General features: G+C 43.7%; 2 protein-coding genes across 9 annotated transcripts in view; both read right to left on the bottom strand.

The window, feature by feature from the left end:
• Positions 1-6,149, bottom strand: part of ankrd44 (ankyrin repeat domain 44) — a 35,973-nt gene extending 29,824 nt beyond the window's left edge. For all 4 annotated transcript variants that reach the window (XM_084083863.1, XM_084083865.1, XM_084083864.1 and 1 more), the window contains exon 1: positions 5,578-6,149. In XM_084083863.1, the coding sequence (XP_083939989.1) occupies positions 5,578-5,604 (27 nt within the window). In that variant the 5' untranslated portion in view covers positions 5,605-6,149. The remainder of the gene's footprint in view (positions 1-5,577) is intronic.
• A 4,773-nt stretch (positions 6,150-10,922) lies between these two features.
• sf3b1 (splicing factor 3b, subunit 1) lies at positions 10,923-26,808 on the bottom strand. 5 transcript variants are annotated; one of them, XM_084083857.1, is made up of 24 exons: positions 26,690-26,808; positions 25,197-25,369; positions 24,869-24,970; positions 24,370-24,484; positions 21,459-21,538; positions 21,025-21,219; positions 19,949-20,426; positions 19,725-19,846; positions 19,338-19,535; positions 19,058-19,159; positions 18,695-18,874; positions 18,406-18,492; positions 17,153-17,423; positions 16,851-16,996; positions 16,409-16,555; positions 15,890-16,015; positions 15,546-15,767; positions 15,194-15,376; positions 14,989-15,100; positions 13,262-13,382; positions 12,822-12,953; positions 12,280-12,552; positions 11,945-12,161; positions 10,923-11,637 (listed from the first exon to the last, which is right to left on the bottom strand). In XM_084083857.1, the coding sequence occupies exons 1-24, from the start codon at positions 26,715-26,717 to the stop codon at positions 11,479-11,481; spliced, it is 3,969 nt and encodes a 1,322-aa protein (XP_083939983.1). In that variant the 5' UTR covers positions 26,718-26,808; the 3' UTR covers positions 10,923-11,478. The 5 variants fall into 5 exon arrangements, 4 of the variants coding, with proteins under 4 accessions (XP_083939983.1, XP_083939985.1, XP_083939984.1 ...); XM_084083859.1 differs by lacking the exons at positions 24,869-24,970; positions 25,197-25,369; positions 26,690-26,808 and adding an exon at positions 21,912-21,966 and having other exon boundaries at positions 24,370-24,385; XM_084083858.1 differs by lacking the exons at positions 24,370-24,484; positions 24,869-24,970; positions 25,197-25,369; positions 26,690-26,808 and adding an exon at positions 21,912-24,082.
• Between the last annotated feature and the right edge of the window lie 198 nt (positions 26,809-27,006).

The following is a 27,006-nucleotide window of genomic DNA, read 5'->3' as shown; positions in this document are numbered from 1 at the left end:
GCACACACCAAATGGAGAACACACACACACACACACACACACACATTTGATTCCTGTGCAGTGCCATATCATCCTTCTCCTCGACAACCCGTAGCCAGACCAGTAGCCTATCTTTTAACCTGTTAGGCTTGCAACTGCTAAATGCTAGTCTAACCACTAAAAGCAAATGGATGCCTGTTTGCATCCCTCAGACATGAGCCTCCACACACAAGATAGGGGAGCTACTGTACAGTATGATGTTGAATGCTTGCTGACACCAAAGGATGACTCATTTTTCCCTTTTCAACATATGTCCCTTCATTTGTTTCTGTAGGAAAGTTGGAGTCTGCAAATAGTCAAGGAAATTGTAGGTCTATGATAAAGATAAACAAACACATGTATCAACACTCTTTTGAGGATTTCTATTGATTTTCATCTACCAAAATCAGTCTCCAAAACATAATCCTCACCAATTCAGGCCAAACCATAACCATAAAAGTAAAACCCAACTCTAGCTCGTTCAAAGTGAGGACCTCCTTCCAAACTAAGTGAGGACCAGCACAACATGCTGTCCTTCCAGGCTTTTCACAAGGACAGAAGTAAGCTACAAGCACACACATGCACACAGTGGCCCTCATTTATCAACGCAGCGTATAAACCGGCGTATATTTTTCCATATATTCAGCCGTACACCAACGTCGAAGTCACATTTATCAACGCATCCTACACAGCTGATCCGAGCTTACACTTGGTCCCAGCGTTGATAAATGTCACGGCTGAAACGAGCGTCATTTAAATAACACGCCCTTAAATTTTCTCAAAACGCCCCGATTTTACGACATGAAGACGAACCAGAATACGACCAAAGTCATGAAAAGCCAATAAGAAACGTCCCCCGCTCGCCACACACGCACACGCACACGCCTCTCTCACTCTCTCACACACACACACACACACACACACACACACACATACACACACACACACACACACGCGCCCGCCCAACTTTGTCTTGCATGTAGCGTAGCGGTACATGAGACTCGGGCGGAATGCAGTGATTCCGTGCCGCCACTTTAATATTGGAGCGTCGGGTTTATATCCTTAACCCAGCCAGGTTGTGTAGCCTTGTGTAGCCTACTACTTAACTCTCTATGACATAACATAACATAGGACAAGCTACTGTAAGTTTGTAGACATCACCTCACTGTCAGTGAAAAGATGGTCGGGGCTCCCGTAAATTCTCTCGTAGAAGCGCTGCTGCGCTGAAAATAGCAGATCTACAAGCTCACAACGCGTCGCGATGCAACCTGTTGTGAGCTTGTAGATCTGCTATTTTCAAATAGCCAATGCAGCCGTGCAGATCTGCAAGCTTAACCGAATGACTGTTAAAGCAGTTTGTTTAAATTACTTTATAAAATGTTATATTTTCACAGGGATTATTTATTAGTGTAGATATACACATTTATGAGTGGATTATGTGTCCAGATGCCTCTCAGACAGTCAAACAATGTTGCTCTGCAGGTCTAGAATGGAATAAACGGGAGCAGCCAACGTCAACAACTGGTCTCGACCAGACGTGAGATCTCAGTGTATAGTAGGATGAAGCCCACGTCAGGATTTATTGATAAATGCCGAAAGGTGCGGTGATCACGCCGTACGCTCATTATTCGGGCTGCACCGCGTTGATAAATGAGGGCCAGTATGTCTTTGGTCTCTGAGCTAGCCTACAGCAGTGCATAACAGACAGATGGAGAGAGCAGGAGACTGCTAAATTTCTCTCCCAGGTAGATGAAACCATAATGGTACAAGAGGAGGGGGCTCAGGGCATGGGGACTCAGGCCTCTATCCACCTGTTTCCTAGGCTTTTCACTGTGTTCCACTTCCTGTCTTTTGATCCAATGAAATCCAATGAAACCGGTCAGATGACTAATGATATCCAATGAAATCCGACAGGAAGTGGAAAACACACAGCCAAGAAACAGGTGAATATAGATTCATGTCTTCAGCTGAGAAACCTCCACCTATTCTCACACTCATAAATAATCTTGCCACAGAGAAAAAAAGAAAAAGATCCCTGACATGATGGAGGGGTTAAAAGACCAATGTGGGCAACGCATGGCCTGCCAGGAAAGAAGATAATAACATTAACTTGTTCAATTAGTCTATTTAACTACAGCAGTGTCTTCTTAAGTGCTCGTACCTACTGGTGATCTACATATTTCTTATTAGTTAAAACAAAGTTATATTCAACAGTTCAATGTTCAATGCTTCCTTTGACTAAATAAATCACAGATTAGACAGAGGGAAGAAGAGGGAAGGACACATTAACCATATGAACCCTAGCATCTCTTTTCTGCGGCAAACATTTGGCAAAAATAGCAAATGTACAAGCTCACGTGTCTCAAAGTGACAGCTTTTTTCGATAGATTTGGTGTAGAGGGAAACAGGAGGGGGTCTAGTAGACCCCTGGGGGGCTCCGGTCAGTGAAGTATATTGTGTTTAAGTTGTTACGTTACAAAGTACCAAACAAGGCCCTAGTTTGGACGAGAGGAGCTGTGCCTTTAAACAAGCCGTGAACACTTGGCAGCATATGGCCGCTTCAGCCAGAATGCCTTTCCTTCAAGTGCTCATGCACGCACAAACGCTTACACCCAACATGTAGGCCTGTATGCACACATGAAACGCACACACACACACACACACACACACACACACACTCGCAGTTGGCATCGCCCACCAGTCACAATGCTGGTATCTGTAATTGCCATGGGGATCTGGGGAGCTCAGTGCTACCAGCATTTGGGAATGGAAAAGCCAGGGAGGTTTGGAGAGTGTGTGTGGGGGGGATTGGCGGGGGGTTGCCTGTCCTGGAAGCAGCCGTCCTGAATGAGGCATTCCCTAAACCCACACCACCACCCCTCCAGGCTATCTAAAAGCATCTCAGACACAGAGCTCATTGTTGCAGCACACACACACACACACACACACACACACACACACACACACACACACACACACACACACACACACACACACACACACACACACACACACACACACACACCAAAATAAGACAGTTGCAAAAACAGCAACACACAAATGCTCCTAACTAGCCTCAAATTCAAAGCCCAATTAAAGTATTCCAAGCACCCCTGTTGACCGTTACAAATGAAAGTTAACTTTCTTGTCTACGATCGGAGGGCTCATATGCATGGCCCACTAAATCATCTACTCCTGTCACCGCTGGTCCCCAAGGACCACATTCAGTCCCTCGCTGCTACAACAGTGGCATAACATACGCATTTCCCCTCCAAACCTTCCTTTTCACTCACTGTTATCCTACACAAACTTCCTCCATCAGATAAACTGTGTTTTCATTCCACAAACACTATACGAACACTTACAGGGTACCCTTACTGCCCTACCAAACACATGTGCATATAATGTAACTGTACATGTGTGACTGCAGCAAATATACATGCATTGCACACGCTAAGGTTCCCGCAAACACACTATTTGTGTTGCTTGATGAATGTCCCCCATACAGTCAGTCCGACCTATATAGTAATAGTAACTGTGTTCCACTGATTGTGGCCTATGGGCCTTTAATTGGCCAATCCTCTCCCCCTCGGGACCAATAAGAAACAGCTGATCTGCCTGTATCAATGAAGAGTGGAATTAAAAACCCCACTGCACCGCATGACTCTGTTTTTCTCCCTGCCTGTCAATGGGGCTGTACAGTGAGAAACAGAGACAGTTGTGATGGGTCTACTCTGCATACACAGTCAAATCTGGCCTGTTCAGGTTCCATTTACAGTACTTTGGCAATTGTACTTATTATTGATTACATTTCTCTGTAGTCTCTGCAAAATCCCCCTCCAAAGAAATACCATGACACTCAGTTAACACACACACACTTGCACTTAAAGTACCACAATGGAAATAATCTCTCAGGCTTTTCGTTTTATCCTTGACAGCTATGAGTATGCACAAAGTTCATGTACATACAACATTTTTGGCATTAAAACATCAGTTCATCCATAAATAGATTAAGACTGTTAACTAAAAAGAACTGACTGAAGTACGGCTGGTCGATAATGGAAAAAATTCAATACGTTGTTATCGTATTGCGACAATAATATACATTCTCTTTTTCATATTTCAAAAATGTTCAAATAAAAAAATAGACAAACAACTCAATCTGCAATAAAAACTTGACAATCCTGATCCAAAACGACACACATATACAACGCACACACACACACACACACATTGTATGGGTGCAAAGAAAAAAAAAGAAATAGAAAAAGGAATGTCACAAGTCAACAACTTCCTGTATTTCTTCTTTTTTCAGGCCTGCAAAGGGCTCTTACTATACGCTAGTAACAATACCCTGAAAAACTATGACATTCTGAGCAGAAAAACACATAATCACAAACACCACAGCATGCTTGTCACTAGTACATGTCAGTTTATTACCGCACACCACATTAAAAGCTCCCCATCTGAGCAGATCCTAAAACTGACAGAAAAGACAGAGGCTGCAAGCAGCAGTTTGTGCTCCTCTCATACTACAGAGAAGGTTCCTGAGCACATGATGTGGTGTGGTGTGAGGGTTCACTGCTGAAACCATGTGACCTTAGTGTCTTTACTCAACTTAACATTGAACTCTTGACATACAGCAAAGGCATGGTTTCCTTATATGGCCAAAAAGTGTCTTTGATGAGTGAGATTGCTGGCATTTTTCAATTGGATATAGCTCAGCTTATTGACAGCATTACACACATGGATGCCAACTGTCAGCCAACACTTCAACTGCAGATTGCAAAAGCACTTTTATTCTCGGCTTCTAATTTTAAGAAAGTAAAACTGAAACATCTACCCAAATCAGTGGTGCTGCTGGGCTGAGGCATTCTAGACTTATCTGCTATCATCAAGTGTTGTTGTTTTTTTTATAACAGGAAGTTCCATGAGTACCAAGAGAATATCCAAGAGAGTAGTGTGTGTGTGTGTGTGTGTGTGTGTGTGTGTGTGTGTGTGTGTGTGTGTGTGTGTGTGTGTGTGTGTGTGTGTGTGTGTGTGTGTGTGTGTGTGTGTGTGCGTGCGCGCGCACACACACACACACACAACCTTCCCTGAAATGATCACAGAGCAGATACCATTGGATCTGTCAAAGTGTGATTTCAGTTGAAATTATAACGTGAAATTATAGTGTTAAGTAAGATAAGATAGAGCAAGTTTGAGTTGAGGGGGATGCTTGCGGAAACAGAGCAGGAAGTAGTCATTTCAGCACAGGACAGAACATTATGACAAATCTAACTAACTACACTATAAGAGAACTTGACAGCATCACTGAATTCCATGCATCTCCTGCAGCGATACAGTTCACATCTAAATCCCATACAGGGTAGGTAGTGGTACATCAGAGTGTTTTATTAAACACTAAACATGCTCTGGCTTTTCATCGATATTAACCGAGAGACCACTTTGGATAATGATAAATAATATTAATAACGAATCAATAGCTGTGAATTAAGCTTGACGTGGGAAGACCAGTGAGCTCTTTCTAGTGCACACAGGCTAGGCTAATATAGCTACCTGGTCGGCGAGTTTGAGAACAGCCATATCTTCTCAGTCAGCTTGTGGGTCTGTCTGTACATCCACCCTGTCCAAGTCCACAAGATCAGCCGATGTCTTGATACGACGCCTATGGACCTTCAGATCAGATCTCGTTGCGTTACGTTACCGCGGTTAATCCACAAACCGGTTGATTTCGCAGATTTTGTATCTTCTCGCACCTTATCCTGCGAAGATGGGCAGCAGATCACGAAGGCCGCCGACGTACCGGGACGAGTACCAGGGCCATGGCCCGCTCCGTAGGACGCTATCTACGGCGACGGTGAGCCGCGGGCAGCCGCCGTTCTTCCACTGCTGCGCTGCAGAGAGGGAGGCGGGGAGGAAGGAAAGCTTTTTCCGACTGATGTAAACAATCCACATTTATGGCTGTTGTTGTCGTTGCGCAGAGCTCGCTGTCGTTCTTCCAAGCCATGCACTCACTGCCTTCCCTCTATGAAAAGAAGCAGAAAAAGCCTCCCTCCTCCTCCTACTCTGAGTCGGTGGTGAAGCTAGTGAAGTGAACACAGATCACACAGGAAGTTCATGCTTCTCTGTTCTCTCTCCTCTCAGATGCAGATATTACTGGAGGAGAGCTTTTGGCTTCTTCAGCATCAAACAGCAGTCTCCTCGCTGCCGCCACCTAGTGGCAGTGGTGGAAGAAGTACTCATATTGTTTTACTTAATAATAAAACAATACCACAATGTAGAAATACTCTATTACAGGTAAAAGTCCGGAATTTACGTGAGTAAAAGTACAAAAGTATTCGCATTGAAATATACTCAAGTCCTGAAAGTAAAAGTACTCATTTTGCAGAATGTCCATTTCACAAGTTTCCAAATAATATACTTAGGCTAATAGACCCCTTAACAGACGACGTCACACTGGTTGCAAGAGATAAGAACCAGTATTGCGCGCGCAGGTCTGGCACCTATGTTGGGAATTGATTGCTTGCATGAAACAATCACCTGTGTGTTCAGTCTCTCAATGTTGGTAAACAAATAATTGGTCTAATTGAAAATAGCCTAAGTATTTGGCTGAAGTGGTTAAAGGATGACTTCACCCATTTCAACCTATCTTATATAATTGGTCCTCACTAATGCTCATGATAAAATGGTAAACAAAAGTTCTACTCGGTCTGTGTCTCAGAGGAGGGCTGTGGACAGTTCAGAGTCCCGTCTACAAGTGACATCATCGATGGGGAATCCAAGCTGATCTGCAGGCTTTCTATTCCTGTAAAGTTGCAATGCGATAATAGAAGCCATTGTTCTCGCGTTAATAAAAATCTAAATACAAAATGTGAAATCTTGTTGGAAAAAAAATCCTGCCTAACGATGATGTCACTGGTAGACAGGTTTCTGGCCTGTCCACAGCGATGATGTCACTGGTAGACAGGTTTCTGGCCTGTCCACAGCCCTCCTCTGAGACACAGACAGAGTAGAAAAAATGGTAGCATTTAATCATGAGTATTAGTGAGGACCAATTATATGAAGATAGGTTGAAAATGGGTGAAGTCGTCCTTTAATGCGTGTGTTGTAATAATAATCAAAATCTGAAAAGTAACTAGTAGTTACTAAAGTTGTCAAATAATTGTATTGGAGTAAAAAGTATAATATTTGTCTCTGAGATGAGAGAGTAGAAGTAAAAGTACATTGGAAATATTCCAGGAAAGTAAAGGTACCTCAAAATTGTTCTTAAGTACAGTACTTGAGTAAATGTACTTGGTTACTTTACACCACTGTCTACCTAGTGGATAGAATTGCCACTGCATAGCCCAATGCCCGATTCGTACGTACTTCGTCGCACGACGGTGTCGCGCGTCGAAAATAGCACAGACATACAAGCTCACGACGTTCGCCTCCACGATGCAGTGTGGGCTTGTAAATTGGCTAGTTTCGGCGCGCGACACCGTCGTGCGTCGGAGCATACATTTGGCTTAAATTAACGCAATAAAACACATTGCATGAAAAATGAATGGGGCACCGAATAAAACATGACATGCCGGTCGATTAACAAAGCATTGCATCATGCTCTCCATCTTAGAAAAGCTGCAACTTATTCTGAGCTCACTTAATAGGTTTCCAAGCTCTTCATGTTGACTCAACACAGTTTTATTACTTGCCATCATCATCACCACTACCACACGCACAGCAGTCCAATTTAAACAATGAGCTGTCCTTTGGAACATACATTCCTTTGTGTTATTGTTGTTTTGGGAGGCAGGGAAACTTTCTTTTTGCAGAGATTCTTTTCCTCAGAACTGCTCGTAAATGGAAAATACCAACCCTCATATTCCTGTAAATCCAACAGTCTGCTTTTGAAAATGTTCATATGACAGAGCCAGTTGCATTCACCAGTATAGCCTACATTAACAAACCAATAAACATTAAACACAGTACAGCAAGGCTCTCTTTTTTTATTTTAATATTATCTATTCACCTGCAGGCCTAATGTATGGGGGGGGTCTACTTGCAGATTCCAATCATGGATGGGGACTGCCTGGGAATGTAGGTCATAGCACATGGGCCTTTACTATGGAGCAGTGGGGAGGTAAAGGGTAAGTGGGTAAATGGGGGAGGGGCGTGTGTGTGTGTGTGTGTGTGTGTGTGTGTGTGTGTGTGTGTGTGTGTGTGACTTTCGTAGACGTGGTGCAGACATCACAGCCCTTTGACTCCCACTGTTAGAGGAAGAGCTTGACCTATGACTTTTGAAGGCTCTGTAATGTATTCATTCATCTAATTTATATATGATGACAACTCTGATTCATGTGTAGTGCTACATATTCTCGGGGTGAATCTGGATACAATCCCCTGGGCTTTTAACAAAGCCATGCATAAAAATCAATACATGCTTCCTGTCCCCCAGGGTTGAGCTCAAACTCAACAAGGCCACTGGGACAGCCCTCCAGTCTGCCGGTTCTCCTCTCCTTGTTTTATCTGGATGTTGTTGTGTCTCAGCACGATGACAAGGCTGATAAGGACAAGAGGTTTTTGTTGCAGAAGTGAATCATATCCCCCCTTGAACACAGACGACAGACAACATTGATGAGATGAATCAGAAGTGAATGTTTTTTCTAGTCCAGGGGTGGAAAGTAACAACGGGTACTCTCTTTACTGCAAATTGGGATTGTTCATGTAGGCTACAAGGCCTACTTTTACACTTTCACTAAAGGCAGTGGTTCCCAAAGCTTTCAGCTCAAGACCCAAAAGAGAAATTAGACTATGCCCGGGACCCAAACTAGTGAAAATAGCAGGTGTACAAGCTCACGTGTTTCTTCGCGTTCTAAGCTTGTAGATCTGCTATTTTCACTACTTCTTAAACGTTGTTTTTATTTTCCCAAACAGTGGGTCAGGATCGAACATGGGTCCTGACTCCTGACCCACTGTTTGGGAAACGTGCCACTCTAGTGCTCTAGAGTAGCATACAGTTATGCTGTTATGACAAAATCAGGAGAATATTCCATTGAAGTTTGTTTTGAACCGCTTATACCCCATGAGGTAGAAGAACCCCATGCTTTCTGATCCTATATTAAAATTGGCTTAAGGAGGAACGGCTGGCGGGCCAGTCAGTGGGCAGACCTCTGACGTCATGCTCATGTCACCATATGACTCAGTCATAACCATCTAAGGAGTTCCCAATGCAGCTACTTATGGAGTGTGTTGTCCTAAATGTGTCATCATGGCATCAGGCGCAAACAAATCAGTCAGCTCCATATATGGGCACAAAAGGGGGCATGCCCATATATGGGTATACTCTGATGACATCAGCGATCTCCATATATGGGCCTAAAAGGGACAAGGACTGACAGATACAAAGATCCGGTTGTCCAGAGACAGAGCTCTGTCCGAACACAATGCCCATATATAGTCATGTGCATATATGGGCCTAACCGACTTCAAACTCAGTGTGCACAGCGGCAAGGACTCAAGGGAGAGCGGGTGCGACGTGGATGTGAGGGGCCGCATAGCGGCCTGCATTCTAAATGTGAGGGCCACATAGCGGCCCGAACTTCTAGTAAAGATGCTCACAATTTTGGAGAGCATCACTGAATTAGAAAGAAATTGGTTGGTAGGACATATAGACATAGTTAGTCATGATGCATTAGAACTTTCATGCTGTACATTATGTAACTGTTTGTAGTAGTCTTCATAAGAGATACTTTTGCAGTAGTAATGCAAGTAATCTACTAGTCATTTTGCTACTTCTTCAGTACGATACACTAGTAGGCTCCTCTATCCACCCCTGTCCTAGTCTAGTCTCAAACACTCATAATTGATTATACAAACAAAATATCAATATACTGTATAGTGATTTCATTATATTTAAAAAATGGCCAGAACATTGTCTATTATAAGTGGTTGTAATAGTTTAGCTGGAATGAGAAACTCTAGGAGAATGCATTTTCAGTCTCCCATGTTTCCACAAGGTCACTCAGTCACAGGGATAATACACTGCCATTTAACACATTACCTATAATCACCTGTCTCCTACATAATGTGCATAACATGTCATCATCTATTATCAGCCGTCTCCTACACAAATACAGATTCATCACATCTACACTTAAGTCATTAACTACAGGTAGGTAAAGTATTGTAAGGCAATCCATTTTCCCCTACAGAGTGAAACAGCGATGGTTATTGGGTTTTTAGGGCCACAGTGACTTTTGATATGCGACACACCACCTTACCTAGGTGTAACGAAAAACCATGTTTGGCCATAATAGTCCTTATAGTATAGGTCTAGGAGGATATGTCCATACAACATTTCAGACCAATGGGAAGAGCCTACCCCCCAGTTCCAGAGGAAATCTATGGTAGCCTGCTGGATTGACATTCTGTCTACCCTACTTCTGCCACATCAACTGTTGCAATGTTTTCTGAACTACAGTATAAGGATAAGGATAATTCCTTTTAACAGGTCGTTCATGAAAGTCCTTGCGGTCTTGTTTCCAATGAGAACCTGTGAGCAATTAGGGGTTAAGAGTCTTGCTCAGGGACAAATTTCATTTCATCGACACATATGCTGGCCTGGCCTGGAATCGAACCTGGGGCAACCAGGGCCTCTGGCTCCCTAGGCGGGCTCACTAACCACTCAACCCATCACGGCACAGAGCTATTTTTTCTTTACCTCTGGCAGATTTGTCTGGTTTCCAGGCTAGTTATTGTAATCATGTTTGAATCACGTACTGCTGCTGACTTGGCACTGCAGGATAGACACCGACACCATTGCTGGAAGCTGCCATCGTCATTTCTTTTACCCACGTCCAAAAACACAAGTTTTTGTAACATGTTAAAAATGTTCAACAGCAAATATAAACATGCACAGCTGAATTTTATACACAAACAATTTATTTGGTCAAATAAAGCAACATTGTGATAAGAACAGTGAAGGTATCAACTGACAGGAGAGCGTGTAGGGAGCAGCCAGTAAAGAGGCCCAACACCACACCAAACCTTCATGTTTCCAAACAATTCTGTCTGACTGCTTCTCATTCCTTATGCAATTCTACTCTGACTTCAACCATTCTTTATGGGAAACGCATACAAAACAGAGATTTTAAAAACAAAACAAAATACATAAAGGCTCTACATTGTTCTGTTTTATAGTTCTCCTAACGTCACACTGGATGTATGAAAAAGAAAAGTTCACCGTTGGCAGTCAAAAGAGGATGAATGTATGTTTTTTTATGGACCTGATTGACTTTATGGAACTGACAGATTTTAATTGACACCTCATTTACAAGACCAAGATAGCAAAATAAAAAAAATGCCAGTCCTTTACCAGGATAGCTAGGACAATGGATGAGAAATAGATATCGAGAGGGAACAGGAGCTCAACAAAGAAATTATGAGTGAAGACAGAGGAGACAAGTTTGTAGTTATTTACAAGACGTATTCCAGCTCGTAGCGGACAAATGGATTTTTCTCGTCATTGTAGACCCTTGGGTAGTGGGCGATGAGGGCATCTTGGGAGCCGATGTAGATGGAGTTGTAAATCTTCCAGTAGACGTCCCTCACCTTCCTGGCTGGGTGGAACAGACCCTGTGGGTACGAGCAATACAGCAAGTCTTTAGTAGTGACCTTGAATATTTTTAAATACCCAGCCATTGACAGAGGAGAAAATAACTAATTTCAAGTGCATGTGGCTTAAAATTGATCCCTCCAAGAGTTCACATTATTCTAACTAAAGTTTGATGTCTCTTTCCAGTTCCTTAAGGAATAATTCAATGAGCATACACAATTAGACATTTAAATCAAACTAACCACAAGTGGGCAACTACTAAAAACATGTAAAACAACGTGTATATCCAGATTTAGTCTGAGAAGACATCGTCATGGTCAGTCTTACCTGTAAGCAGTATTGCAACATGCGGCAGGGCCCGATGGCAACCCTCAGGCCCTCCAGGGCCCCCATGACAGCTTGGATGACATGGGGTGACGTCTCAAAGACATTGGGCCACACGTAGTTGAGCAGGTGGTTGAGGGAGTCCTCGCAACCGAACCCGTAAACGCCCAGGGACATGTGCTGCACCACGGCACTGGCTGTCTGTCTGTGGACCAAATCTCTGCAAGGTGACAAAGGAAAATGGGGTCAGGGTTCAACATTATTAGGTAAATAATTTACCATTAATTATACAAACAAAATGGGTACTGCAGCTGGTAATCAAGGCTTCTGGTTATCACCTGTCCATGAGTGCGTCTTCCAGCAGCGGTGTGACAGCATAGATGTAGTCCTTTCCCATCTCTCCAATGTACTCAAACAGAAAGGATAGGGACTTGAGCACACCGTTCTGCACATTGAGCTCGGGTACGCGGTACTCATTCATGAGTGCCGGCAACACGGTGAAGGGCGAACAGGTCTCGGCCACGATGGCGATGGCCACTGTGGTACAGACACGGTTCTGACGCTCCTGGACCTTGAGGTTATTGAGTAGAGTTGCCAACACATCGTGGGGTCTGAGAGGAGAGGGTTGTAACAGCACAGAGTATTTATTGCAATTATTGTACAGGTTCCTTAACCCACTTTCAACCCTGCATCCCTATTTTGGACATGTCATCATACGTGAGCTTTTTTTTTTTATTATAAAAATCTACAAGCTAGTTATGAGCTTGTATATCAGCTACTTTTGCTATTTTTTCAATAGAGCTCAAGTGGTTCAGATCCCAGTACATAACGTAGCTGTTGAAACAAATTAATGTTTTTTACATAGATGTTTAACACTCACCCGATGGCTTTGGCGATATAACCAAAGGTGTTGACAGTGGCTCTGCGAATGGCCTTTTTGTGAGCCTTGAGCAGCTCCAGCAGCTCAAAACAAATCCTCATCCACTCCCTGGCTGACACGTACTCTGCTCCCCTGAAAACACAAAGCCATATGTCTCAGCTCACCTCAACTTGTGAAAAGATTTTTTTTTTAAATCATGCATTATTCTTTCAGCCATTGTTTTGCTTTTTTTTTATTTAGACAGGACAATGTGTAGAGAGACAAGAAATTGAGAGAGAGCAGAGAGGGGGAGAGAGAACACAGGTCTCCAGCTGGACAAATTGTGATTCTGTGGTTGATGTACCAACTGCTCAACTATGCAAGACGCGTACACATCACTTCCTCCCTTGCTGTGTATTGCTTCATGTTCTGGCAATATTACTCAATGTTGCCACACTAACCTGTCTGCGATTCTGCCCACTAGGTCAATGCAGTTCTCCTGGACCTTCTCGTGCCTGTTCTTCAAGATGGGTGTCAGACGAGGGAGCAAGTCTTTGATTGGTGGGGTCATCTTGTGCATACCTTTTAAGAGAAAATGTCCGATTAGCTCTTCAAGAAGTTGTCATTTAAAGTTCCTGGCACAATGTGTGGGCCGCTCTGTGTAATCAGTCAATTATTACACATACTAGTGAAAGACACTGGAAAAAAAGAGGCCAGTAGAGCTTAAATTGGCAGAGGTTCCAATGAGATCAACTTTGTTTTATTTTTGGATAAGAAATGGATAATGGGGTCATGTCCATTGCAGTAGCCAGTGGACATGGACAAATATTTTAGGACAAATACTGTACTTCAATTGATTTACTAAACACAATCAAGTATGTACTAATGTCGATATGTTAATATTCATGAAGCAAAAAGCTGGAATAAATGTCATTTTTTTGTGTTTGTCACCAACGGGTGCAGGTTGAGAACAGAGGGGATAGTAACATCCTTCTCTGATAGCTCTCATGTTGGTGTGTCAATCTAGCGAAGTACTAGCCCTGATCTGACCATGGGAGAGGTCCAACAGGCGAGAATGATTCGCATACAGGCCCACCCACCCACCAGCACAGTTCTCCCTTCTGGGGACCGAGCGCTCTGGCCACATTCAGGTGTTTAGACAGATATCTCGTGTTGCGTTTATAGCGAACTAAAGACGATTGCGTCCCCAGTCAAACGTGCATTTGCCCGGTCAGGCAACTCGAAAACAAACCCCCTTGCCGAAAGTTTTATTTACCTGCCACAGGCAGTCGGGCAACCGTTAGTGTCAACGCCTGAAAGGTGTTCATTTTCTAATTGTTGATTGAATGAACTCAAACTCAATGCATCGTTGTCCCCCATAGGGCAAGAGCCCATCTCTCGTTTCTGTAGTATGAGGTGGCTTGCGTTACAAGTACATCCCCCAGCCATGATGTACGAGTACACCCCAAGGACATGATTGTACTATGTTGCTTGAACTTGATTGGCTTAATTTTAGACTCATTTAGTTGGTTACTAAATTATTGTTTAACCTCCAGTGAAATTAGTCGCTGCGCACATCCCTAGCTTATGTCTGTTTAAAGTTATAATTTGTCATTTACAGTGTTGCTGAAATGTCAGCGAGAGGGGACAGGGTGGCTCACTTTAATCATATACTTAAAGGTCTGCATTACATGTTTTGCTATAACACCCCCCCCCCCCCCCCCCAAGTGTTTATGGAGTTTGTCTTGTCTGAACTCTTAATCTGCATGGAGACACCGTTTAAATGCTGCGGGATGAAGGAGGTGCTCTTTCCTACCTGACTCTGTCCTCCATAAGCTGGGGTGATATCTTCATAAATGGTTCATCATATATGAAGTATTTGGCGCTACCATAATCCAATCATGTTGCACAGTGTCTGGACATCGTCAGCACTTTATCCACCACTTTATGTCATAGGTTACACTAAATACGTAAAGCCTGATTTATATACGTCACTCACCGAAAAAAGCAGATCACAATGTGAATTAACATCACAGACATGTCATATACAAACGGTATGCTAAATATTTTGCACTGCACGATTTCCATTTTTTTTATTTGAGTTGAAGGTCGAGTCAGAAGTAAACCTATTGTCACATCTCTATTAATGAATGTATGGAAAGTGTGCGTAGTAGTTAAGCTAGCATACCAATGACATTGACAATGGCCTTGAGTGCTCCCAGGATGCTACCCAGAACCTCAGGGTACTCTTCTCCCAGGTACTCGTATAACACCACTCCCAAGTGACCCATCAGCTTCTCCTGCAAATGGGTAGACAGATAGAATGTGTGTTAGCCGGTGATAGTTTATGTCTCTGAAATTATGTGTACATGTGTATGTTTTTGAAGGCGTACCTCCTGGCAGGTCTTCATGACCACTGCTGTGCGGGAGATGAGGTCGGCAGCCTGCTGACGGACCTTGGCTGACTTGTTGTTAAGACGCCACAGCACCGTACCACAGATCTGAGGCAGGTATGGCTTCACGCGTTTTCCCAGGGCGTTGACCACTGTGCCGAAACCATTCAGCATCACTGAATCCTGGACAAGGCAAATGATTGTGGTAATCAATAAAGACCTGTGATACATTCCATTCCCCCATTCTATGACCTAACTTCTTGTCTCTGCCTAGATTAAGCATAAACACACTAAAAGATATCTAATAATCAGCCTTGTTTTTAGCTTTTCAAACATAGGGGCTCAAACTCACTTCTGTAGTCTGTTCCTGGAAGGCATAGAGAATGCCATCAATCAGCTGCTCTTCCAGCTTGTGGTCAATGTCTGCTGCTCCAAGGTTGCCCATGATCTTCTCGATGGTCTCCATCACCATCTTCCTGTACTGCTCAGCCTCATCCTTCAGGTCGTCCACAATACGTGAAATGATCTCGGCCGCTCCCACCTTGTTAGCCAGCTCCACTGTGGTGTCTACCAGCTGCGGGCAGGAAGGATTCAACGCAATAACTTTAACATGTTATGTCCTTAGTTCACATATTCTGACCCCTGAATTTGCAAATGCATGTGGTGTCTCTCCTGTATGAGTGTGTGCGCGCTGACCTGTCTGTAGTTGCGTCTGTCCAGAGCCATCCTGTGCTGCCAGAAGTGCTTGAAGAAGGGGGGGAGAATCTCTGTCTTGATGTAGTTGGCCTCAACACCGTCGGTGCCACAGCACTGCTTCACCACCTAACACACAAGACAAGAGGACAGCTCAGACATGGAATGCAACCGGGTGCGACCCCAACAATTCTGTACGTTACAGCTTGCTTTAGGGTTTTATTTGTGAATTAGGACAAATACTTCAATTGACTAACTACTAAACACAATCAAGTATGTACTAATGTAAATATTCATGAAGCAAAAAGTTGGAATAATTGTCAGCTTTTTGTGTTTGTCACCAACGGGTGCAGGTTGAGAACAGAGGGGATATAAAGGTCCTTCTCTGCTAGCTCTCATGTTGGTGTGTCAATCTAGCGAAGTACTAGCCCTGATCTGACCATGGGAGAGGTCCAACAGGCGAGAATGAGTCGCATGCAGGCCCACCCACCCACCAGCACACAGTTCTCCCCCCTCTGGTACCTTGAGTACAATCTTTTTCATCTCCTCGTCGGGGGACTGGAACTCTCTGATGAGGATCAACATCACCTCTCTGGTGTAGTAGTTAGCATATTCTGCATCCATCAGGGGGATCAGGTAGCCGATGGCCTTCAGGAAGGCAGCCAGACCCTAGGAAAACAAAATATGCAGAGTTTAATCATGGGTATCCCTTTAGCCATCAATTTATTTTAATAGTTGTCTGATTTATCTGTTGCTCCCAGCAGAGCATAGTGGTCCACATCTGACCTCTCTACTGATAGCAGCAGCCCCTCACAGAGGAAGATTTTATAGCAAGGAGATATTCACACTGCAGCCACACACAGGCTCAGTGCTGGGTGATGATCTTGCATTGGGAGTTCATTTATTGATTTAATTGTCTTTTGTTTTTAGGTTTGGCTCATCAGTGCTTGTCTGTGTTCCTCACCTTTCCTCTGTGTTGTCTGATACCCTTCCAGAGGGGCTTGAGAACCGAGTCAAAGGACTCAATACCGTAGGGTGTGGCGGCTTCAGCCAGGGCGGCGATAGCCAGGGCGCTGATGGTCCTTACTTTCTGCTGTTCATCGACCAGACCTGTACACACACATGGTTGAAATAGACATCAAAGGATCAATCACAGCATGATTTCCACTTCGTCTCGACATATTAACTGTTGACATTATGTGATAATTCATCTAGTTCCCAACATGTTGCTGATGAAAGCGGTTGGGGGAATGAGTGAGCACTGACCATGTTCGATGATTTCCACCAAGCTTCGCAGGTGGGGCAGAATGGCGCAGCCCATGAGAATGGCGATCTGCTGTACAATCTTGATGCCTGTGTGTCGGGCCTGCCAGGACTTCTTGCTCTTACACACAGCTTTCAGGAAGGGCAGAAGAGAGGGGATGCCCAGGGCAGAGGCCACCACGGCGAACGCTCTGGCGGTGGTGTTTCTGACATACTCGTCCATGTTGTCAATATCGGGACGCATGGTGGAAATCATGGTGGCCAGGCCTGCAGCCTGGAGGACAGGAGAAAATAATACATTAGACAAAACATGATTCAGTGCTAGAATAGATCACCACTTTTATTCGAAGTAATAAGAGATGCTGGAATTAAAATGTATTTGACAAATGCACACAAACAGGGCTGTATTTTAATGCTTAAGAAGCACAAAACTGGTAAATAAGGCTAGTGTGTATTAGCAAGGATCTGGCGATACGACATGCATCTCACTATACAGGGGGCGTGATTCAATATATTGTGATATTGTAAGCAAGGCAACATATTGCTATTTATAATTTAAATCTAATTTTAGGAAACTGTGATAAGCACTATATACGACACGAGTATAAATTATGCATGTTACATAACAGTGTTGCTTGCCAAAAAAAACAGATCTACAAGCTAACAACTTGTTACGACATCTTAGCTGTAGATCAGCTGTTAGCTTGAAGATCTGATCTAGTTTGTAAATCTGTTCTTTTAGGCAAGCAACATGGTATAAAGATTTATAAATAATCACATATATACATAACCTTGTAACATCAACATCATAGCACAACTTTTGTGCATGGTGTGCAAACATTTGCCTAATACCGTTTAGTATTTTTTGTTTAAAAACTAAACTGTTTTTTGAATATCTATACAGTATGGGAAATTGCGATACTCAAATGTATCGCTATTTTCTTACAACCCGACTGGTAAATAGGCAGGAATAGTTGTCTGCATTTGTCACCAACGGGTGCAGGTTGAGAACAGAGGTGAGATGAACGTCATTCTCTGCTAGCTCTCATGTTGGTGTCAATCTAGCGAAGTACTAGCCCTGATCTGACCATGGGAGAGGTCTAACAGGCGAGAATGATTCGCATACAGCCCACCCAACAGCAAAGTTCTCTCCTCTTGTACCTTAAGTACAATCATTTTCCATCTCACAACCAGGCCCACTGCATGCAGACAGCAACACCACAGAGCAAACTACTTCTACAAATGCTGTGTCTCACCTTGGCCAAGTTGGAAATGATCTCCCTCCCTTCCACTCTGGCATAGTAGTCCTCATCAATCAGCAGGGGCTCAATCACCACCAGGATCTGGACACAGAGATGATACATCAGTCTTATATACACACAAACACACACACACAGATAAACTTGTTTCCATTTGATTATTTCTGACCGCCAGAGGGCGGTGTTTTCAACACCTGGATATCATCATGCACACATGTCGAGACGTTATACCAACAAAGGGATTGGGATGGTACCTGTGCACACACAGGCTTCAACTTCAGCTTACCTTGTGTACATACGGTCGGACCAAGTCGTCGAGTTTGTAGAGGATGCGGTCGATGACCTTGACCAGAAGATGGCGCTCTTGGTCTTCCAGTGTGGGAGACATGAGCAGTGGCAGGATCTGGTTGAACAGGGGACCCGCTCCAAACTCACGCGCCTTGTCTGTGATCTGACGCAAAGCCGCCTAGAAGGGAGAGCAGGTAAAATTTGTCAAAATTGATGTATACTAGGATGATCTTCATTGTCCTCTTTGCTAAGAATTGTGTCGTCTGCTGCTCCCAGCGGAGCATGGTGGTGGTCTACCATCTGACCTGAGTGAGGGAGGATGGGATTTTAAAGAGGATGAGAGATTGTAACCCAGACTGACCTTCCTCATGGGCGGCGTTCCATTCTTAATCTTCAACAGCAGCTTCATGATCTTCCTCTCTTTTTGCTCCTCGGGGCTCAGTGTAGACTCGTCCACCTCCACCTACCAAACAAAATGTTACTCATACTTAGTATGGATAATCAGCAGGTCTATTTTTGGTGAGCAACATGCTGTACGACAAAGTATAAATCAGGCTTTAGCAAACACCGGTACTAACAATTGGCTGTTTTTTACGCATCATGTGTATGTGTGTGTTAAAATGCACGCACGCAGTCCTCACCAGCAGTTTGTCAAAGTATTGGATGTCGTCGGGTTTGAGGAAGGGGAGGTTTCCGGAGGGCTGATCGTTGATCTGCTTCATGGAGCGGTCCTCTGTCTGCATGTGGAAGCCCGTCATGCCCCCGATGGGGGTGGGGGTGGCTGACAGCTTACGGGCTGGGGTACGAATGGGAACGTAGCCTGCCGGTGGGGGTAAAACCTGGAGGAAAGACAATTTAGGCATTTAGCAGACGCTAAATGAGAGGAAAAGACCATTTACGATTTAGGCATTTAGCAGACGCTAAATGAGAGGGAAAACATTTGTCAATACTAAGACTTATTTATTCTGCACACAAAAAGTCACCTCCTCATTAGTAATTGAATAATCAGACTGGAACAGGGCTTATACCTTGTATCCCTCAGGGAACATGGCGTCCAACTCATCATCTGTCAGGGGACGGTTCCTCTCATCAATTTCTCGCTCCCATCTCCATGCTTGGAGCTGCTCTGGGGTCATGCTCATCAGATGACCTGAAGAGAACACACAAGTAAACAATACATTAGAAACACATCAGCCAGTAAAAGAAAAAAGCACATAGGCCAGAAAGGCTTACAATGGCTGCTCTTGTTTACCTGGTGTGGGTGTGGCCATGTTCATGGCTGGGGTTCCTATTGGGGTTTTCCCAGGGGTAAGGAGTGGTGTGGAAGAACCCATCTGACTGGCAGGGGTCTCGTCCCAACGAGACTTCCTCTTACTGGCCCCCGGTGTGGGGGTCTCTCCCACCGACTCCTCTCCTCTGTCTGTGCGCGGCGTCTCGGCCCAACCACTGCCGTGTCCGGGGGTTTCCCTCTCCGTCTTTGGGGTTTCATCCCAGCGGTTTTTGCGGACGCTGCCTGTGGCACTACCACCATGCCCGGGGGTTGCATGACCGGGTGTGTCTCTGCCAGGAGTGGCAGCTCCGGCCGGCGTGTGGCTGGGCGTGGGATCCCACATGCGGGTGCTGGGGGTGGCCCCAGGGGTTTCGCTGCCCTTGGGCCGACCAGGTGTCTCGTCCCAGCGGCTGTTGGAAGGTGTGTGCCCAGGGGTGTGCGCAGGGGTGTGCCCTGGAGTCTGTAAGAGGGGAAATAAAGGAAGCAAAAGAATGTTAGCAGGATTCTCCAAAGATCTAAAGGCCATAGAATTTCTATGATGCAGAAAATGTTGCACACTTCAGAGCAAAAGATTCAGGAGTTGTAGCATGGACAGACATAAAAAGACGTACAGAGTTTAGGGGTTTGAATGCACAGCGGTGCATCCAGCTGGGCCAAGTGTCTATTATACAAATATAACTGGCCGTGTTCGGGGGAGGGAAGCCGGGCAGGGAGGAAAATCTTTGTTGTTGCGCTAGGTACACCTAAGGGCTGGGGTGGCGCCTGATAGCGAGTGTGTTGAACAGGACGAGTAGGACGGAGGCGCCATGTTTGCTGGTTCTCAATGGTGAAAACTTCTAATATTTTTCTAAGCGAGTATTCGGCCGGCTTAAGTCCACATAGTTCAATCCCTGCCATTTCATCAAATCTATCTGAATACACAGACAGAGCTTCCCATGCTTAAGGCAAAGCGCTAAATAATGATATCTTAGTTCACCCAGCCTGTTGATAAGTTATCTTTCATTAGTGTGCTATAGCAAATATCTGAGGTCTAAGATGTTGAGACATGTCGCTGTCACCTCAGCTTTTTCGTCAGCCTGGTCCCAGCTGGACATCTTTTTGGGCGTGGTGTTGGTGGGTGTTTGATTTTGCTCTGCCGTCTGGTCCCAGCGACGCTTTCGCTTTGCAGCAGCAGCCTGGGAAGCGGCGGATCCATTCACAGCCTTCAATTCCCCTGACTTGGCCTTTTCAGCCAGCTGCTGACGGATCTCACTCTGTGGGGGAGATGCACAATGGAAATAAGTTCTCAAGCTTTTGGTTTTATCCTTTTGACAGATAGGTATAAATGATCATGTATATCAATTTTGGGCAATAAAATCAGTCACATTATGCAATTCTTATAAAACACATCCCTTATAGACAAATCCCAGGATTCTATTCGCCAGCAACAATTGTCATTTCTGTATGAATGTGATCAGGAAATGTGTTTGGGGAGGATAGAAGCGCAGCCTACCTCTTCTTTGGTCAGGTGCTGCTCTCTCATGACGTCCATGTACGACCGTGACTGCTTCTTGGGGTCTGGCGTTTTGCCCCCTGCGCGAAAGAGCACGAACAAGAACAAGAGTACCTTCATTAGAACACACCCCGCGGGACCCGGTTCATAACAAAACACAGCAAGCACATACAACACAGCCAGCTAACCCTGACTCTCTTTATATGCTCATATCAAATGTCTCTTTTTTTTTATTCTTTCATTTGTTTTACAGCTGAAACACAACAACAAATCCCTAGCGATGTACATATTCTGTTGGTTTACATACAGACATAGCAATCTATAGAGAAAAAAACAAGCAGATACATTGAGAGAAGAGCTGATGATGCTCTGTTTTCTTTTAAAAAGGAGATTAAGGAGGATATAGCCATCACTGATGCAGGGGTCCTGGGCTGTGCTCTCCAGAATACGTACACTTTCAGTGCCAAGGGTCCTTCTGCAGTCAGACTTCAACCGGCAGAAAAGAAGCCTAGAAAATTTCTCTTTACCATTAGTAACACTTTGGAAAAGGGTTGGAACTCACACACAATAGTATACCACCTGTAGTGCAATGTTTTACGGCACTCAAAGAAATGTAAAATAAAAATCTTCTTGTGGTTTAACCTCAAATAAAATAAAATAAAAATGTAATTTAAAAAAAAAATTGTGGTCCACATTACTAATTATTCACAGCAATCAAAGATGAAGTCAAGACATTGAGGCTACATCTAGGAGTGAATTATCCCCTCAGCGCCATCAAAACTAGCAGTTGTGTTGCTACCTCTGCAGCCAAGTGCATGGGATGAGGACAGCAAAATGGAACCAGTCACTTAACTTCTGGTCAGAAAGATAGTCCACTCACGTACAAGGTTAATCTAACATCTGACTGATTCCAGCAATAATTACATTAAAATCCTAAATTTGGATCTTGACTTGATGTTTCAAGACAAAAATATAAATGATCAAAATAAAGTAACTCATAATCCTTCAAACAAAAGTTTGATTTGCTACGGCTCTGATTTGCTACAACTTCATAAAGGTTCTCATCTATGGTTCCTGGTTAAGTCAAATGATAAAATAAAACAAAAATGAGTGGCTTGTGGGGGACAGAGGTTCGCTGTAGCTAGGCTGCATTTGTTTCCCCTCATAGGCTCCCCCAGTCAGACAAGCAGCCAGTGGACCCTGACCAAACTGACAAGTGCACACTTCTGTGTGTGTTCACCATAACCTACACAGGATGAGTTGCTGCGCCCTTAACAGAGTGCAGTACAGGACTGGCAAAGCAGTACTGCTGTAGGAGAGAAATTAAGGACAGTTAGTATGGGCCTGTGGTATTGTGGCACACATTTCTTTTGATAACATATTTCTATTTTACAGAGAGTTGTAAAATAAAAATATATTTACACAACATCTTTGTAAACAGAACTCTCTCTACATGCAGGGTTTTTTAAGCCCTACCAACACTAAACCACATGTGGCACACAGGCCTTCTTCAGCTTCTGTTTTCAAGGGATGTGTACTAGTATGGAATCTTGCTGGCTCAGAATTGCTTGTGTTGTGGTGCAGACTACATCCATGGTATCTGCTATAATCTAAATGGCATTCCTAGACAGCATTTAAATAAGCTGTAAAAGACTCTGAAATGGCCTTCCATTTCTCAATTCATAATGGGGTGTGTATCAAGCCAGGTTAAGGCTTACAAATTTGAAGTATAAGTAATAAATCTTGTAAAAACAGCAGCAGATTAAAACGCCAAGCTGTTACTCACTAAAACTCTAGTTTGGTAAAAGCCGGCAAGAGTTTAACAATGATAATGGAGAATATAACTAATCTGACGCCAAGATGCAGTGGATACCACTGTTGAGGCAGGTGCACTACAGCTGTTTATATAACAGTTCACATAATGGTGAATGCACCGATGAGATTACATCTTGCCTCATTTAATAAGGCCTGTGGGACGCTGCATACCTAACAAGTCTGACAATTCAACGGTAACTGTAAGCAACCATAATGCTGCCACATTGTACCAAAGAGGAGAAACTGAGGTTACAGACAAGGTCTGATTGTATAACAAATTTTATGAGTGCCAATACTTGGAAGGCACTCTAAATATGCTTCAGGTGACTGAGCCAAGCCAAGGTTAAATGGGGCCAGCACATTTCTCTCCACTGCCTGCCTCGTGACATGTAGTTCTGCATGTACGAGCGGATTGGTTATTGCAATGTCCTCAGCTACTGAGCACAGAGGTGAACTATGCCAACGTTGACCATCAAATGTGGCCTACTTCCAAACTTTATTTCTCATCCTTGTTGCTATCACAGCCTATGACTAGAAGATATTGCACCTTCCCATCATCAGTCTGTCAAGACTGACAGCCATATGGGTCTGTTAACCCTTCGACACACACACAAATTACTGCAACCCATGTTCGTTAGGTGAGCTATCCCCTTAAAAAGGAGAACACCTAACTACCTCTTCCAGTAAACCATATGTCAACCTCACTCTGGGATAAACGTTATTGTATCGTACTCATGTAAAATAGTCTGCGTTCACAACAGTAAGCCTTCCAAAACCAAAAGACTGAACAAAAAGTTCCCCAAAAAAAATCACACTTCAGTCTGTTGCAAAATTGAGGGAAAAGTCCACTGGAAATCAAAGGACAAAGAGGAACAATTCCAATGGTGTCTTTGGGACCAGAAAGGATTGACCACAGGGAAGGGGCTAAGTCTGGGGAGCAAACCATTGCATTTGTGGCCGAAGGGTTGAACAGCAAAAAGGTGTGTGAGTTTGAAACCCTTGGTAGACACAGGGTCACAAAAACAAAGAGAAACACCATGAACAAGGGGAGGAAATGGGAGGATGTGATGAGGAAAAGACAGGTGGTGAAAATTACCGTCTGCAAAGGGGTCGAGACGTTCAGGGGAGATGATCATTTGTCTGCGTCGGGCTTTGTACTCGTCCTCCCGGTCTGCAATCTTCTGGGGGCGATGCTCTGCAAACGGGTCATACTGTAGAGAGGAAATGGAGCCAAATTGAGGCACAGAAACATGGTGGTACAAGAACATGGTAGTATGTATATCACTGCCAACACAGGAGTTTTTCTATCCCCTTCCTCTTAGACACGTTTTCCACGTAGTCCAACATTTAAAAAAATAATGTTTAAAACCAGATGTGAAGACATTCATTACTGAACTGAATGCCAAGGAGCTCAATGGTAAGAAGACCGCAAGGACTTTTTTGGACAGACCTTTTAGACAAAGTATTATAAATGTAATTGTGATGTTTATCTTTTTTTGCCTAATAAAATATTCAATCAATCAAAATTACTCAGGTAGTGATGGGTATGTTTATGGAAATAACTAAGCAGTAAGCACAATAAATAAAATACTCACTTGCTCTTCTGACTGTGGTATAGCATTGAGTATAGCCACCGGGGCATGGTACCCCGGCTTCTTCTGTCCCAGCAGACTGGTAGATGAATCCTCTTCATCATCCTGGAAAAAAATAGAGAGAAACAAGAGTCTAGTCAAGCCTTGCCTAAGAGGCAGACTCTCCCAGCTCGTATGCAACAGGCACAAGAACGGAGCAGTCAAGCTCCTTAAAAAATGTGGCACAAATGAACAAAGCTTGTCAGCAGTGTATCATGATTTGGAGTCGGCAGAAAGTTGGAATTATTATTAAATCTTTAATCCTCACACCCCAGATAGACAAACCACTCACATCTTCTTGTTCATTTGCAGCAATTGAGGTGACATAACCAGCAAAGCGGCTATCACTGCCTCCGTAAATCTCCTGGTCAAAGAAGCCAGTGGAGTCTAGGCCCACTCCTTGATCTCCCTCCTCAAGCAGGGCGGCCTTCATCCCCTGGATCTCCAGGATCTGGGCCTCTATGTCTAGAGGGAATACAAGAAACAAGTAAAATTAGTCTACAACCGGTCATCTCTCCCGTCTGTTGAACAGAAACAAGAGTAGAATTGTTCTGATACCAGTTATCGGAAACGCTGCCAATACTGCCTAAAATGCTGGTGTCGGTTTCGGAGTATGCCAGTCTATCAGTATGCCATTCCAATACCATGTAATTTATCACATGATGAGATTTCATTTACAGTAATATTTGGAATTGATGTTGCACTACGGTTTTACATTTTTACTGTAAAATTTACATTGTCATTTTACTAACTTGGAGCTGCACTTTTACTGTTGTTGAGGATTTTTTATTTATTCCTAGATCAATGGTTCTCAAACTTTTACATTTCAAGGACCCCATAACACTGAGAATGTACAAATGGAACCAAATGTACATATGGAACCAAATGGACCCGTAAGTGTTCCAATTGTACATTCTCAGAATTACTGACTTGTAAGGGCCCATTTTGAACCACCTCAAGGAGGGGTATTGTGGTTCCCACTGAGAACCACTGTCCTAGATTGATTTTTAATTACACAATAGTATCGAATCGGTACTTGGTATCGACCGACATGCAAGCTATGGGAATCGGTATCGGGAAGGAAAAAATGATATCGGTAGATTCGGTACATCTCTAAACAGAAACAAAGGCATTAAGCCAATAATGCACAACACACGGATGATGTCCCTATGCAAGGGTCGGGAACAAATCAAAACAATTGAATGACACCACAATTGAATGACACCATCACATCACGCTACAAGATTAAAACTTGATATCGCCATAAACACAAATTTTGATTTTGAACTGAAGTTACAGGCAAATGTGTTCGGGTCCCACTAGCTACGCCATTTTATGACCAACAGAACACTGCACACAACGTGTTTCTGACGTTAGTATGCCAATGTTAGCTTGCAGTTAATAATGCTGTAACAAAAATAAATAGCACGTTTGGGTTGCGTGCACCCGTTTTAAGTGTATATGCTTCACTAATCGCACCCTTAAAATGAGTGATTTGAAAGGGTTTGCGTTGGATTAATGGTACGGTATTGTGTTGGGAGAGAGGTAGCAAGCCGCCTAGCATTAGCTGGCTAGGCTACATAGCCTAGCATCCGTCGCCATTATCCTTATGTCTGCGTTGCATCGTAACCAGGCCTACCGCGCTGACACGGTTTAAAGAGGGCAGACAATCATATTTTGCTGCCAGAAAACATTGTGTGGAGTCATTGTAACATGAGACACGCGAGGATGCCACAATGCACATAAAATCAACGCCATAATAACGATTTAAGTCATTTAATTTACCTTCGTGTGTTTTGGCGATCTTCGCCATTTTGATGGTGGTTCGTGACTGAAACCGGACTTCCGGTACGCTATGGTAATAGCTTGTCTGCCGGGCCGGCAGTTCTCAGATCAGATTTAAACAACAGCTGTGGTGGTTTATTTGGTTAACACTTCAAAAACAAATAAATAACTACCTTTACAACAAAAACAAATAACTACAAAAACAGACAAATCAACCATGTTATAGAGGGCCTCGTTTGATTAACACTGATATACATGATGAATGATCATTAATTCATTAATTGGGACAATTGCTTGACCCATCCCACAAGGGATTA

The sequence above is a fragment of the Gymnoscopelus microlampas genome (genome assembly GCF_963454915.1).
Source record: "Gymnoscopelus microlampas genome assembly, chromosome: 17".
NCBI lineage: Eukaryota > Metazoa > Chordata > Actinopteri > Myctophiformes > Myctophidae > Gymnoscopelus > Gymnoscopelus microlampas.
This window is presented reverse-complemented; position numbering and strand designations above follow the sequence as displayed.